This window comes from Triplophysa dalaica, chromosome 7 (assembly GCF_015846415.1).
Source record: "Triplophysa dalaica isolate WHDGS20190420 chromosome 7, ASM1584641v1, whole genome shotgun sequence".
Lineage (NCBI taxonomy): Eukaryota > Metazoa > Chordata > Actinopteri > Cypriniformes > Nemacheilidae > Triplophysa > Triplophysa dalaica.
Window position 1 is genome coordinate 15109309 of NC_079548.1, and position 15280 is coordinate 15124588.

At 37.9% G+C, this 15280-nt stretch overlaps 1 protein-coding gene across 4 annotated transcripts; it reads left to right on the forward strand.

Moving 5' to 3' along the window:
• The first annotated feature begins 536 nt into the window (after positions 1-536).
• ezh1 (enhancer of zeste 1 polycomb repressive complex 2 subunit) lies at positions 537-14948 on the forward strand. Of its 4 annotated transcripts, none has more exons than XM_056753172.1 (21): positions 539-677; positions 980-1254; positions 2335-2478; positions 2625-2750; positions 3858-3980; positions 4423-4540; positions 4956-5150; positions 5759-5861; positions 9442-9605; positions 10097-10188; positions 10292-10451; positions 10836-11017; positions 11501-11592; positions 11687-11715; positions 11876-12001; positions 12874-13052; positions 13224-13319; positions 13401-13482; positions 13570-13650; positions 13729-13813; positions 13924-14948. In XM_056753172.1, the coding sequence occupies exons 3-21, from the start codon at positions 2344-2346 to the stop codon at positions 13973-13975; spliced, it is 2220 nt and encodes a 739-aa protein (XP_056609150.1). In that variant the 5' UTR covers positions 539-677; positions 980-1254; positions 2335-2343; the 3' UTR covers positions 13976-14948. The 4 variants fall into 4 exon arrangements, with proteins under 4 accessions (XP_056609152.1, XP_056609150.1, XP_056609151.1 ...); XM_056753173.1 differs by lacking the exon at positions 539-677 and adding an exon at positions 2181-2250 and having other exon boundaries at positions 691-1254; XM_056753174.1 differs by lacking the exon at positions 980-1254 and having other exon boundaries at positions 537-677.
• The last annotated feature ends 332 nt before the right edge of the window (positions 14949-15280 follow it).

Sequence of the window (15280 nt, forward strand, 5' to 3'; positions counted from 1 at the left end):
ATAAACTAAGATTACACAAGCAAGAGATGTGCAATATTTAATCCCCTTACAAAATCGGTGCCTCAAAGCAATACCATAGGCTGAATATTCAGTAGCGTATTGGTATTAACTCTGTTATAAATATGTATAATTTCAATGTACCATAATTATCTTTTATATCTATTTTCAAATGCTCCTTTTGTCAACATAAATAGTAAATTAAACAGGTAATGTTGTACACTCTGGGCATGGAATAATAGAAGCTGAAGGTTCGTGTGTAAATAGCTACTTGTCGCCATCTTGTGGTTTGACAAAAAACATCTGTCGGAAGTTTTTAATAATTCTTATTTATTCACCAATTTTATTATCATTTTAACAGTTGTTGTTGTCACAGTGTTTATTTCTGTTGTTGTTGTAGTAGTGGCACTCATTTCAGTTGGACATGCACACCTAGTTGTAGCATCTGTACTACTACTACTGATATTATTAGAAGCCATGGAAGTCACAAAATTAAAATATACTTTACTTTGCTTCTCTAGCTCTAAGCGCGTTCCCGTTGGCCCACGTGACGTGCAGCTAACTGCATTGTCACTCTCTCAGCGTTGTGTAGCGGATCTTAACGGAGCAGCGCAACTACAGCATTGTGCCCTCAAACCCTCTGCACAGAGACCTCAAAAAATCCATATATCTACGTGAATGTATGTCGTCTATAATTTAAAACTGCATAACTTAAGCTACTTCAACAATTTGTAATGTCATTCTAAATATAAATGATAAAGCTGTAATTAACCACTTCTACGTGTAAGATACTTCAACTTATTGGTGTGTAACTCAGTAGTAGTGGCACGATAATTTATATCGCTTATTTTTACTATTATTATTATTTATTACTATTCCCCTGCTAGTATAATGTTTCTATGCATAATATTTCTTCAGCTCGGACATAAGTAAGCAGTAAGGCTATTAATTATTCAGATAATTATTTTTCCTCGTGCGCCAGCCAGTGGTCCAGCCAGAGAGCTGGAGTGTGTTCATAATAAAGACGTCACTCTCTGCTTTGACCGTGCCAACCAAGTGCGCAGCTCGTAAGTGTACAACTACAATCTCGACATGCTTACGGGCGACCGAGGAATCCCTGCATCCGTCAACACTTCGGCACCGATATCTGCAGGGGCTCTGTAGCCAGGACATCGTTTTTACTACAGGACGTTTTGGGCTTCTTAGCTGCGCAACCCGATTCGCTAGGATTTAAAGGAAGGAGCAGGGACTCTCAAGGTATTTAAAACTGCGACAGCGACGATCGGTATCATTTTCCAACATGTGCGTTAGAGAGATTGTGCGTGCATATGACACGTATATCGTCTCGGCTCGTGTGGTTTACTTCCGTTCGCGGTGTCTGTGCGAGCGAGTATTTTCAGCATGTTGTGCTGTCGAAGCTTTGCGTATCATTAAAACGCCTTCGCTCGCGCCCCATGTTTCCAGCGGTTGTTGATAGGCGGGTTTTTGTAGCTGTACGTTCGTCTTACCAAAATAATCATTTTTATTTCCTTGCAGTCTATCGAAAGTTCGAGAAAACTGCATTGGGTGGTTATGAAATGGAGAAAAGTGTACTACGCACTTATCCGCACCGTGGTGAAATGGGCTCGTGAGAGAGACACGCCCACTTCTACTCTGTGGATGTGCGTGCGTGAGAGGGGCCCGTTTTTCCGATCACTGTGTCACTTGTGTGCTTTGCATAGGCAGTTTAACTATGTATGTGAACGCTGCCGTTCTTTTGTGAAAAGAGCAGATTTAATAAAGTGTGTTTTAACCATTTGATTCATTTAAATTACGCGATGGAGTAGAGACCTTTAAATATGCTGTAATGCGGAATGTTAGTTCTGTTTTGTGGACTGCAGGGGGCGGTCAGTCCTTCGTGAAGTCACCACTGGTGAATGATAAAGTTAAAGTCATGCGATTTATTGGTCTTTACTACGTGTGTGTGTGTGTGTGTGTGTGTGTGTGTGTTTGTGCGTGAGTTTGTGCGTGAGAGAGAGAGAGAGAGAGAGAGAGAATGAGTCACGTCTTACAGTAACTCATCACCTCATAGACAATGTTTTTGATTTCACATAAAGATGCAATGGCTGATGTTAGTAAGTTTAAAAAAAAATGTAATGCCCCATGCAGTTCTCTTTCCTCTTTACGTTGTATGTTGATTATAGAGCATTTCAGTGAAACAACAAAAAACAACACAAGCCCACCACTATGTGAAATTGGCCTACACTTGATCCAGTAATAAACAGTTTTGTTCCTCCTAACATGCTTTATATTTCTCAGTCTTTCATATATAAAAATTGATCCTTTATTTGTTCCCAGAGGAGAGTGATGGAGGAGGTGTCAGATCCCCTGCCCTGCACTGCAAAGCCCCCCCGCAGTCTGCTGAAATGGAAGAAGAGAGTGAAGTCTGAGTACATGAGGTTAAGACAGTTAAAACGCTTCCGCAAAGCTGAGGGAGTTAAGGTAGAAGGTCTTTTAATCTTGTCTAATTCTCCTTTACTCCCATCATACCAATTTTTGAGATTTGCTTTCCTTTTTCACTTCACATTATTTTATACCGTTCTAATTTCATAATTCACTCTTTATGTGCATATTTGTGTTTCTCACAGGCACTGTTCCAGTCTAATCGGCGTAAGATTGAAGAAAAAACTGAGCTGTTGAATGAGGAATGGTCTAAGCTCAGAATCCAGACCATCCCTCTGTCCACCCCCAGTAGCTTTCTGCCCATCAAAAAGGCAAGAGGGGTTTGTGGGGTGGGGAATGTTCACCACTAACAGGTGTCAATCATTGTGACAGTGATGGCTTTATTGTGACTGACAAGATCAATTCTGCACCATTCCGTCCCTCCTAGCTGATTCTTGAGCTGGATCGATACGTAGTCAGCCTTACCCAAACATTTTCCCTAACCTCATTTAGTCTTAACAAAATACCAGCAGTGACTCAGATCAGGCGCCACAGTTTACCTTTCACTTCATCATATTCTAGTTAGTAATGGATACTGTGGCACAGTTAATTAATTAGACGGGGCAAGTATTGCAGCAGACTAGAAAGAAATGCAAGCATAAAATAGCTTTTTGCCAAAATTGTATTTGTATGATTGCCAAGCAACCGCTTAATAATGTTTCTGTGATATCCACAATAAAAGTGCCTGTGGGCACAGCAGAGCCGTGTTCTCTGTGGAATACAGAGATTCCTTCACATACCAGCACAGTTGGATGCTGAATTCACCAGAACTGGAAAACAAAACATCCGAACATTGTGTTCACCAGATATAATACATAATAAAATTATATGACAGCCATAATAATCATTGACATGCAGTGATGTAATTTTTTGTTGGCAATGTATTCCAATTTTATATTATGCCTATAAGACCTAATAGTTGTAGAATTAATATACAATGAATAGCAGTTGAAGTTAGCAGATTACTAGATTTGGGTCTTCAATGCCAGGGGTTTTCAAACTGGGGTCTGGGGACCCCCAGGGGGCCTCCAGAAGGTTGCAAGGGGTCCCCCAGAAGAATGATAAAGGTCCACAGCGTTTTTTTGCTTTTTTGCTATTGATAGTTTCCAGATTTTTTTATATTTGAATCTTTCTAGTGAGTTTTTCTCCCTATAGTTTCTTTTTTGGGACTCAAATGTAATAGTTGCCGACTATTTAAATGTTTCTTTACATAGAAAAAATATAGATGCTATATATGTTAGAAGAGGGGGTCCCTCACAAAAGTTTAATCATATTTGGGGGTCCTTGGCATCCTAAAGTTTGAAAACCCCTGTTCTATGCTCTCATAAATTTAAATGACACACTGACTCTGTTTTCCTGCCTTTCCTGTCCAATCACAGTTGTGCATGGTGGAGTTCGGCTTTCCGTCTTTTCCGAACCAGGCAGTTGCCATGCGTCCCTTGACAACTGTTGCTGGGATACCATTCATGAACTCCTGGTCCCCTTTGCAGCAGAACTTTATGGTACTGGATAGAGACAATAAGCGCACACACAGTTTTACACACATGAAAAGCACTCATCATGACCATTAGCAGCCTGTGTATGCACTGTGAGAGAGAAAGCAAGGGGTTGAAAAGAGATTTTTTTTTGATACGGGTCATTTCTAAAGTAGGTCACCCTGCAGCGGTGGATTCATATGTTCTGACAGCTCTAAGCATGTTTCTTTTAGAAATCATCTCACAGGTGGAGGATGTGCATGTTTAAATGCCCATGCTGTCATGTCAACAGACATAAATATAGATATGATATTGAAAAATCCACCCACAAACACGCACACCTAAACATAAGACTGCATTTATCAGTCGTTTAAAGGAAGCGCGAACATATATGGAAGCAGTACAAAGCATTTATGAAATCACAGCCCCCTCTCTAGTTCTCACTGTCAGCGTGTTTATTCTTTCTGAGGTGGAAGATGAGACATTTCTGCATAATATTCCTTACATGGGAGATGAGGTGTTAGAACAGGATGAGACTTTCCTTGAGGAACTCATTGATAATTATGATGGGGTTCATGGGGACCGAGGTGAGTGGCTCCTTCCGTGATTACAAATGCTCTCTATTTATATATTTGCTATTGTAGCATGAAAGTCCACTTGATTATATTGTAGTATATCTCTTTTTCACTTAATAGACACATGACTTTCAATCATTTTTAAAACCAATATAACCTTTAGTTGTTATACTGAAACATTGTCATGCTGCATGGATGATAAATGGCACATTACAAATTCAGATTTTGACTGATAATCTAAACTAAGAATTGAATAGATGTGAACGGATTTATTGATCCTCAACACTCAAACACAGCTAATTCTTTGTATTTTTTAACCATTTAACTTTTTGTTCATTGTGTCGTTCTTGTTGTAATATAAAGAAACTATGTGTTTGTAAAGGTTTAGATGGGTAGTGTTACCCAATGTCTTATACTCTGATGACAGAGGGGGGCTTCATAAATGACGAGATCTTCAAAGAGCTGGTGGAGGCATTGAGTCAATACTCAGACCTGGAGGAGGAGGGAGAGGAGAGTGGAGAAGAGGATAAGGAGGAGAGAGGGATGCAGAAAAGTCCAGCAGAAAGTCCAGAGGAGTCTAAAGTGGGCTTCTTCGAGATGAAGAGCAGCAGCAGTGCTGAAGGTAAGCGGAGGACGTTATGAGCCCCTAAAATTGACACCACACACCAAGAAAAGAAAGTCTGGATTAGTTCATTCTCAAAAATCTAATATAGAATCATTGGTGCTGTACTATATTAAGCATGGAGTTGAATTTCAGTGGAAAACAGCAAACAGATCAGAGCTCACATGTCATCAGTGTGTACAGTATGTGTTCAGTGAGTTCATTCAGTTTGTTTAAGCCCAGTATCCAGTTACACCACACTCTGTTCCTAACTTCACCATACACTCTTACCCTTTTATTTTGGTCTCAAAGGGCTAATTCAATGAAAAAAGAAAGTACACTTCTATTGAAAGTTGACATTATTTACTCACCATAATGTCATTCGAAACCTGCATGCTGTTATGTCAATTCATATGTCTGTTTTATACTTTTCTGGATCTTGACAGGAGCTGTGCACAATGACATTACATTTAATGAATTCATTTGACCTTCGTTACGCAGAAAAAGTTAAAACATGTGTCGATTTTTTATCCTCGGGTAGACGTTTACTGTTAAAACAAATGATTGTTTTAAATACAAAATTCTGGACAGTTCTGTTCTGATTCTGTCTCTTGTTTTTCCACCACCAGAAAGAGAACTTACCACCGATAAAAAGACTCCCCACAACAAAATTTTCACAGCAATTGCATCTATGTTTCCTTACAAAGGCACAGAGAAGGAGCTCAAGAACAAGTAAGTCCTGTTATGAAACATCTGAACTCTTTTGTAACTTCATATAAGTTACTTTGGTAGAGACCTTGTGAGAGCAAAGAGAGAAAGGGCCATGAAATGAGCACCTTGGCTAAACATAAGTGTGTGTTTGCAAAATAACACATAAGCTCTTTATTAACGAATCACTGATTTTTTTTAATATATAGGGAGATACATAAGATACAACATAAGCTTATGCGTTCCAGCTTATTTCATTGAGTGTTATCTTAAGGCAGCTCACCTGAATTCAAACTTTGTTTCAAAGAGTACTCTCTGCAGACACTATGAAATTAACCCATTCACCTGTTAATCTCATAAAAGTATTTGTGGTATCATTTGAAAGCTTAGAGTCTCTAGTTTCTGGAGAAGTGCACAATTTTGTCATTTATTGTGAATTGTAAAATAACGTATTTAGGCTGAAATTCATAATATCCCCATGTCATAGCCCCTTTAAAATCATATGTTTATGATGATGAACATTTTTCATAACACTCAAATATGTCCAACATAAAATGTTATAATATGTTAAGTTATATATCAAATGAAAGCGCATTTCTACAGAATATAGATCTCCAGTTGGATTTCTTGATATTTTACCACGGATTGAAAGCAAGCCGAATGAATTATGATGTATGACAATGATATTTATCAACAAACCACACATTCATCGAAAATCTAATCTAATAACTAGATCCCACCATTAGACTTAGCCACAAATGCTACATAATCTTTTTAGTTAGGTTGTTTTCTACAAAAAAATCCTTTCCAACCTTTTCGTGGTTCTGTTAACTGTCGGAGCCTGAAAACGCATGTTGGAACTTAAATGGCGGTAACTCAAAATTATTTGTAATACAAACTTACGGTTGGTCTCATTTGAAAAAGAAAAGCAGCTGATTATTGCTAAAAAAACAAAAATCACACTAAATTTTTTTTAAAAGGTAGTTTATTGTAAAAAAATAAATAAAAAAAGTTTATGTTTTTCTTTGATTAAAAAATACATTAAAAAAATACGGGTCGTAAAAGGATAACAAAAAATCTAAGCACACTCAAAAATTTAAATACTCTCCCTACATAAGTTATAAAAAAAACCCAAAGAAATCAGTACTCTAGAGTCTTAGACCTTTCCAATGTTCCATAGTTTGTCATGATTCGATTAGAAATTACATGCACAATATTGACGCCAACTTAGGTGTCCCGTATACGGAACGGGTGACAGAACACAGGCTACAAGTGAAATATCCGCTTCCAATGTCTCCCATCAACGTGTTGCTTTAGCAACATGACATAAAAACTTATATTCTGTTTAAATATCTGAACCTCTCTCGATCCACATGCGATACATATTAAACGGAGCACAGACACTGACCTCTACGTAGACCCCTCATTTGTCCAAATACTCGAATCAGAGGCTGAGAAAGGGCAATGTGCAATAGGGGAGGCGGACCAAAACACCACAAGTAAACTCAACACCATGTTTCGCTTATTACATGCACTTTCAGCTGTGTAACATGCAATTTTGAGAGGTTTACTTTGAAATTAGATGAAAAATTTCCATTTTTTCCACTGTATGTGGAAATGGGCTCTGTTTCATATTGGGTATGCCAAATTCAGGCGGAAATTTCGAAAAAAGGACACTTGAGTTGCTTTAGAATAATATTTGAATACCACATGATAGAGAAAAAAATAATTCTTCTTCTATTTGCTGAGACCTGTTGGAGTCAAGAACAATTGTCTGCGGGTTCCTGAGCCCCTCAGGCTCAGAGTAATACCCTTTCAAAAACAGACTTTAGAAAATAAATCAAAAAGCGCCTTTATTTTTGTGTCTTTTTTATTGGACTGACAACACATACAATAATGTTTATCACTTTCAGCTCTGTTTTATGAAATTATGTGCGGTTTACTGGAATATGAATCACACATTTTGTATTTACACAACTGTATGTGGTTTTGGTTTACATTTTAAATTGGGTATGCCAAATTCAGGCGGAAATCCAAAAAATGGCCCAGAGTGCAACAGCAAAGACAACTCAAATTCTTCCACTTGTGTTTGAAGAAAGATTATGTAGTGCCTGTGAAATGAAGGTTTATGGGAAGCTGCTGTCAGTGGGAGTGCAGCTGCTGCAGCACTGGAAACAAAGAGCTGTCACAGTCAGATATCATTCAACTGTTTACTGTTTCATGTCATTACTGTGCGTTCCACCAGCTTTGCTCATTTAATATCATTTCCGCTGGTAGGGGGAAATTGGAGGGTGAGAGTTGTTCAGCGTGATAACTTGTATTTAATGCTGTTATGTGTGTAGAACAGTTGCAACACTTTATAGCGTTAAAACTTTAAAAGTGTATAAACTGTCCTTTTACAAAATGTCATATAAATCTTAAGAGTCCACAGAATGTGTCTGTGAAGTTTCAGCTCAAAATACTCCACAGATCTTTTATTATGCTGTGCCCTTCATGTCCATTTTTGCCTGTGAGGAAAAATAGGCCGTTTTGGTGTGTGTCTCTTTAAATGCAAATGAACTGCTGGTCTCCGCCTCCTTTCCAGCAGAAAGGGCAGGTGCTTCCAGTCACAACAAAACTGAAGAGAATGGTCAATAAGCGAATGGTCATTAAGTCTCATCTTTAAAAACCAATCACATAGTTTTGTATAAGTGAGAGTAAATAAGACTAAAGTGTTATTTGTTTAAAAACTGGTGGTTGCACAAACGCGGTACGTCTTTAAATCTGGCAAAATGCTCTTTTAAATGAAAGTTAACATGATACGTACATCATATCTATAAAAAATGAAAACCTGCTCTCTATAAGTGAATTCTACAAACACGTTATGTCTTTTCAACGTGCACATTGTTTTTTATAAGTGACAATACGGGACAAACGCATCCTATCTATAAAAACTGAAGAGACAGCGCAGTCCATCAGCATGGCAGAGCTTAACCATTTACATTTTACATTTAGCAGACACTTTTATCCAAAGCGACTTACATTGCTTTATCCTATACATTTTACATAGGTATTTGCAATCCCTCGGGATCGAACCCACAACCTTGCTTTGTTAACGTAATGCTCTTACCAATGAGCAACAGGAAAGTGCGTTAACCAATGTGACAACTGGTTACTGAGAGAATGCGACAGCTCGTTCAAGAGGACAGTTGAGGTTTATCAGGGATTTAAAAAAAAATATTAAATTTAAAAATGATGGTTCTAGGATGGTTCTGTACACACACTTCTTACACACATATATTCAAACATCATTTAAAAGTACGTTTTCTGGATTAGGGGCCTTTAAAAGTATAACATTACATTACATTTAGTCATTTAGCAGACACTTTCATCCAAAGCGACTTACAAGTTGGGTAAACAATGGAAGCAATTGGGTCAACTTTAGGACAACAAAAGCATAAGAGCAGTAAAAACATGTCTTACAAAGCCTACTACAGTGTACAGAGCCAAGTCTAGTTTATCTAAGTTTAAATGAGCATGCTTTTTTTACATTAAAACATTTATTCATGAATAACAAGTAATGCTGTTATTTGTAATGTTGTTTTTTTGTCTCTGGCTCCTGCAGGTATAAGGATCTTCTGGAGCCCTCCAACATTGTGAAGTTGCCTCCTCTCTGCACTCCCAACATAGACGGACCGTTGGCCAAATCTGTTCAGAGGGAGCAAAGTCTGCACTCTTTTCACACACTTTTCTGTCGCCGCTGCTTCAAATACGACTGTTTTCTTCACCGTGAGAATTTATATGTTTTTGCCGTTTTTATTATATAGAGATAATTATTAGTTTTATATGTGTTGTCCTTCAGTAAATGCAAATGATGTACAGTGCACCTCATGTTGCATTTAAAGAGATACTACTCTTAAGAACCTAAAAAGGAAAATTCTGTCATCATTTACTCACCCTCAAGTTATTCCAAATCTGTATACATTTCTTTGCTCGGTTGAACATAGAGAAAGATATTTGGAAGAATGTTACCAACTGACAGTTCTGGGGCACCATTGACTTCCATTTTATTTTTTTCTACAATGGTAGTCAATGATGTGCCAGAACATTTTTCCCAAAAATGTTTTTGTGTTTAGCCGAACAATGAAATTTATACAGATTTGGACCAACTAGAGGGTGTGAAATTCATGACAGAATCTTCATTTTTGGGTGGAGAATAAACATTGAGTCACACCTGCAGTAAAAGTTGCAACTGGAAAAAATGTATTCTGTTTTTACAGCATTCCACGCATCTCCTAATGTATATAAGAGAAAAAATAACGACATCAGAATAGAGACAGAACCATGTGGACTGGATTGCTTTCTCCTTCAGGTAAGGCTTTAAATGCAGGTAAATGCCTATTTATTATCAAATCTTTAACACACATTTTTCTCTCACTCACTTTTCTGTGTTTCTTTCCCCTTTTCATTTGCAGAAAGGGGCAAAAGAGTATGCTGACCTAAACATACCGAGGTCTCAAAGATCTCGCCGTAAGCGCCGAAAGCCCCGCCCCTCAAGTTCAAGCGGCCCCACCCCCTCAGGGTCATGCGACGAGGGAAAAGTAGACAGCGACCATGAGACCACCAGCTCTTCAGGTACATACACAAATAACATAGTGAACAAGACTTGCAAATCCTCCATATTGTCTAAACCTAGACAACATCTTACCGTAACAGGTCAACGTCAGTTGATCCAGACTGAGATAATACAGATGAAACACACAGACATTCCTTTCTCCTGCCAAAAACTGCTTTTTAATAAAATCAGCTGGAAGTGTACGCAAGAAATAATATTAGAAACAGATTGTTTGTCTGTATAGGACTCAGAATACATCACTCAACTTGACTTAGACAACATTACATCACTTAATGGTCTATAGGAAATGTTCAAATCTGGTCAATTATTTAGAACAAGTTTCATGACACAGTGGCAGACTGACTTGATGTGTGAATGTAAACCAGCCAATTTGTTTGCGTCAGAGGGAAACTCTAGATGTCCAAGCCCCACCAAAGTGAAACCAAGCGAGGAAGGACCAAAGGAGTCTGAGGCGCCTTCCCAGTGGAGCGGAGCGGAGGAGTCTCTGTTCAGAGTCCTTCATGGCACATATTTCAATAACTTCTGCTCTATTGCACGACTCATTGGAACCAAGACCTGCAGGGAGGTACAAACAACTGTACACAATGACTATAGATTTAAAATCAAACAAAAAATCTGTGTTTCTGTATGGGGAGCTGTTGAGAAAGTTCAAAAGCTAAGACAACAAACCTCTGAGTTTAAATGAATCGGCGTGTGTGTTTTTCCTGGAAAGCCTGTGGTTCGGGTAACTGGAAATGTCATTACCTCAAATTGTGTGTTTTTCTTGCATTTAGAGAATGAGCCAAATCTTTTTCTAGAAGAATGTTGTTTTGATTATGTGTTTTCCCGTGCACACATGTGTTAGTGTCTGTGTGTGCTCATATGGCAAAGATCAACAGGATAATGAGCAGTTACGACACAGTTGGGTTTCAGAGTTCTGACTAAAGCCCATTAACTGTTCATTAAATGTTTCATTAAGGGATTCGGGTGTAGTGTGTTTGGGGGTGTGACATGTTGCAATGCTTCATCTCATGTGTGTAATGTATCCATGTGTGTGTGATTGCGTCAGGTATACGAGTTTGCGGTGCAAGAGGTACTGATTCACCATGTTCCTCTGGAGGATGGTGGGGCATCACCACAGAAGAAGAAAAGAAAGCACAGGCAAGATTCTTTCCCACCGCCCAATGTTAAGTGTTACACAACACAGCAAAACACTATAACACTAGAACTGATTTATGGTTATTTTTCTTTGCAGATTATGGGCAAAGATACAGTTAAAGAAAGGTAAGAAATTCTTCTAGACTGGTTTAAATGACACTTTGAAAAGGACACTCATGAAATACGTGAAATAATCTGTCTGTCATCAAATATATGTGATCATTTCTCAGAAAACTGACAATGTTATGAGATGAAACGATTTTCAAGCTGTCTTTTTTTATTGTAGACAATTCATCCAGTCAGGTTTACAATTATCAGCCTTGTGACCACCCTGAGCACCCGTGTGACAGCTCCTGTCCCTGTGTGATGACCCAGAATTTCTGTGAGAAGTTCTGTCAGTGTAATCGCGAGTGTGAGTTCAACACAGATGAACATTACACAAATACATGTTCATGCACATAGACTTTCGTTTTTGTTTTGGGTTGTTGGGTTGTATAGGAGTTGTTTTCTGTTTCCTAAGCTAACCTTAACACAGTTCAACATTCTTTTTTAACCAATTTTTTTTTATATCCAAGCTTTAACGAAATGTTTTTGAAAATTATTTTCAGTTTTTCTAAATTTACTATTTATATGTATTTGTTTTGGTAAAATTATAATTTTTGCTTAATTCTGTCAATTAAAAAAAAACTTTTTATTTGCATTTATTTGCAGAAAATAAAAACGGTAGAAACAGGTCAAATTAACAGAAAAGATGCTCTGTATGTAATACTTGTATATGTATTTAGGAGAAGTTATGATTTTTTATCACAGTTTTCATGAGTCTTCTCATGCTGTCAGTCTTTCACATTGCTGTTGGATGACTTTGTCACTCCTGAGGTTTGATTTTGTTGAAATTCAACAGACACTGGACTGGATTGGACACAATACATCTAGAAATGCTGATTAAATGATCATTTGGAAGTCTATACATTTTTTCCGCGGCTGTTTATTACATCGAGTCATTTCTTAATTGTAAAGCATCTTTTTAACCACTAGAGGGCATCGATGCACAGAAAACACACTTGGAGCTGCTGTGTCTATACTTTTCAGATTCTAACAAAGTTTCTTAAAAGCATCCCAGTATTTTTAGCAAGTTTACTCATGTGAGAAGTAAAACACTGTGACTTTGTTCGTTATGCAGCACCAACATAGCAGCAACTGACCAGCACAAACATACAATAGCTGTCAACTTTTACATATGGTGCTGTCACTCAAACTTCAATCTGCTTTTTGTTTTGGTTGTAGGTCAGAATCGGTTTCCCGGCTGTCGCTGTAAGACTCAGTGTAACACCAAGCAGTGTCCGTGTTACCTAGCTGTGCGGGAGTGTGATCCTGACCTCTGCATGAACTGTGGGACCACACACCTTTTGGACAGCAAACAGATCTCCTGCAAGAACTGCAGCATCCAGAAAGGACTCAAGAAGGTATTAACTATGTGATGTGAGGAAACAGATAAAATACAAAACAATAATTCCACAATTCAAAACCACAGGCTTAGATCAAACAGTGCATTGAACTCCAGATACTGTAAACGGAACTTACACACACAAATATGTATACCTTGAAGCACCGGCTAACTTTGACCTGTTTGCCAGCATCTTCTCCTGGCCCCATCTGATGTTGCAGGTTGGGGTACATTTATCAGCGAATCAGTCCAGAAGAATGAGTTCATCTCTGAATACTGTGGAGAGGTATGTGGAAATCACAAACACGGGAAGAGCACATGTTACATTCTTGGTGATCTGATTCATCCTTTGTGTCTGTGTATGTAGCTTATTTCCCAGGATGAGGCAGACAGAAGAGGCAGAATCTATGACAAGTGCATGTCCAGCTTTCTGTTCAACTTGAATAATGGTATCTACACCATTTCCGTATTTGGAGTTTGTTTAATATGCTTCAGGTCTCAGTTTGAATGTGATATGTATTTGCGATTCATTACAGACTTTGTAGTGGATGCAACACGTAAAGGGAATAAAATACGATTTGCCAATCACTCTATAAACCCCAACTGTTACGCGAAAGGTACAGTTAAATCATTCAGATTATAAAGCACTAAATAACACTTGATATTTGATACTGGTATGTTAATGGTTGTTTCAGTTGTCATGGTTAATGGAGATCATCGCATCGGAATCTTCGCCAAGCGAGCCATACAATGCGGGGAGGAGTTGTTTTTTGATTACAGGTAGGTTATGTTTTGTTTCAGGAAAACTGTTACATCAGAATTGAATACTAGGCCAAGTAGGTATTTCAGTGAGAGTAACAATTTAGTGATTTATTTGAATCTTCCTAAAGGTACAGTCAAGTGGACGCATTGAAGTATGTGGGCATTGAGAGATTGGCATAATGTAGACATGCGTGTCTCTACAGCATCTGCCTGCTAACATTTCTTGCCTACCAACAACACAGTGGAAGAACGTGGTTTTCTACCATCCGGGCTAAATAAATGCCAACTGGAAGTTATTTTATTAAGTCATTGTTGTTCGTATGACATCGCGCAGTCATTTGACGATGTCACTATCTTGATGTTACGTGCGACTTGACTGAATCGTCTGAACAAGGGTTCTCGTTTTTTGTGACGTTTGTAAGGACTTGAAGAAACCAAAAGTTGGTATCCTTACATTTACTAATTTACATTTGCACAATATGGCCGATACCACAGGATGTTGCAGAGACTGTGTTCTTCTGTCCACTTCCAAAAAATATCGAAAACATTAAATAGTAATAATCTATGTATACTCAATATATACTGTAACTGCAAACTAAATACTTCACGCCTGACTGTTGTTGTTCTTCTTGGTACAAATATTCCATTGTGCAAATAATCAAACAATATTTTGTAGATTCACACTTGTAGAAGTCAAAACAGTTTCACTTCCGACGCAGTATTCTGTAAACTTATTTGCAACTTGTTGTTATTTAATGTAAAGCCTGTTACTGTATCTATCTATCTATCTATCTATCTATCTATCTATCTATCTATCTATCTATCTATCTATCTATCTATCTATCTATCTATCTATCTATCTATCTATCTATCTATAAGCAGCTTGCTATATTGCACAAAGCCAGCTTGTGTTAGTCTAGCTAACAGCACTAAGGCAGTTAAACTCCATTTTTGCTTCAACTGTTTAAGGTCAAACAATGTTTTTTGTTGTAATAAAACAAGTAACCATATAAACCGACAGACAGAATGTGAGCTACAGAACATTGTTTAGCCGGCTTTTTTAGACTGGGTGTACAAAATGGGTCTAAGAAATTGGTTCCACTGTCATCTGTACCAATTTATGTACAATAAAGAACTAAAGCAAAAGTTTACAGTTCTTCTCAATCGCTTTGGTCATTTCTCAAATTAGACTTTTTTCTCTCAAAACAGTAAGTTTGGGTCTCTGAAAACTACGTTTCTTGTTCACATCAGACTTGAGTTGCTTATTGATTTAGGCAAATTGCATGTGTTTTGTCACGTGTGTGCAAAAGGTTCTGGACAATTCTCAATAATATGTACAATTACTAAAAGCATATAACTTGTGATTCTCAGTAAAACTGTCAATCTCTTTAAAACTTCTGAACATTCTTTCATTGTGTGAACCATCACATGGAAAATGGTCCATTCAGGTATCAACATCTATAAGGCATGCATGTATATATGGAG